The sequence below is a fragment of the Buceros rhinoceros genome, unplaced genomic scaffold (assembly GCF_000710305.1).
Source record: "Buceros rhinoceros silvestris isolate BGI_N320 unplaced genomic scaffold, ASM71030v1 scaffold23776, whole genome shotgun sequence".
In the NCBI taxonomy this organism is placed as follows: Eukaryota; Metazoa; Chordata; class Aves; order Bucerotiformes; family Bucerotidae; genus Buceros; species Buceros rhinoceros.
In genome coordinates, this window is record NW_010418427.1 from 4,677 (window position 1) to 5,534 (window position 858).

General features: G+C 60.7%; 1 protein-coding gene across 1 annotated transcript in view; it reads left to right on the forward strand.

Moving 5' to 3' along the window:
• LOC104495574 (myotubularin-related protein 5-like) overlaps positions 1-853 on the forward strand; it is a gene marked incomplete at both ends in the record, with an annotated part of 4,749 nt that extends 3,896 nt beyond the window's left edge. Inside the window, 2 exons of the mRNA XM_010138555.1 lie at positions 350-508; positions 668-853. Of these exons, the coding sequence (XP_010136857.1) occupies positions 350-508; positions 668-853 (345 nt within the window). The remainder of the gene's footprint in view (positions 1-349; positions 509-667) is intronic.
• Between the last annotated feature and the right edge of the window lie 5 nt (positions 854-858).

The window sequence follows — 858 nt, forward strand, 5'->3', positions numbered from 1 at the left end:
CCAGGGTTGTCCAGGCTCTGGGCCCAAGACTCCCAAGAGGGCTGGAAGACCTGCAGGAAGGGTGCTCAGACACTGGGGCTGCTCTGAAGCACCAGCTTGATAGGGGGTGAAGCTGGGCTGGGCTAAGATTCTGCCTCTCAGAAAGCACCTGTGGCCCTGCGGGGCTCTGGGGGGGGGCTGGGTTGGTCTGAGAAGAGTTTGGAGGAGCTCTGATAGAAGCGTCCCTCCTGCCTGCCCAAGGGTGTGTTGCCTTTCCCACAAGAGGCTGGAGCAAGGACTGTGCGGAGAGGAGAGCTTGGCGCAATGACCACGTTGGTATGAAACACTCTTCCCCCTTCTGCTTCCTCAGAAACTGAGCCCAGGCATCACGCAGTTTGCCTACAGCTGCGTGCAGGAGCACGTGGTGTGGACCAACATCCAGTTCTGGGAGGCCATGTTCTACTGCGACGTGCAGAACCACATCCGAGCCTTGTACCTGGACAACAACGAGGAGAACCACACGGATGAGGTGAGGACGAGGTGATGTTGTCCCTGGAGAGATCTCCCCAAGGATCACGGGCTGGGGGCTGCTGATCCAGCCTGGCTCCGGGAGATTCCTGTGGGAACGGGAAGGCTGGCAGGTCTCCTGTCGGTGCCGGCGCCTGACATCTCCTTCCAACTCCTTCAGGAGAGCCCGGAGGGGCCGCAGGAAGCCAAGTCTGCCCTGGAGATAGCATCGGAGCAGCTGAGGCTCTGGCCCACCATGAGCCGGGAGAAACAGCAGGAGCTGATCCAGAAGGAGGAGAGCACCGTCTTCAGCCAGGCCATCCACTACGCCAACCGCATGAGCTACCTGCTGCTGCCGCTCGACACCAGCAA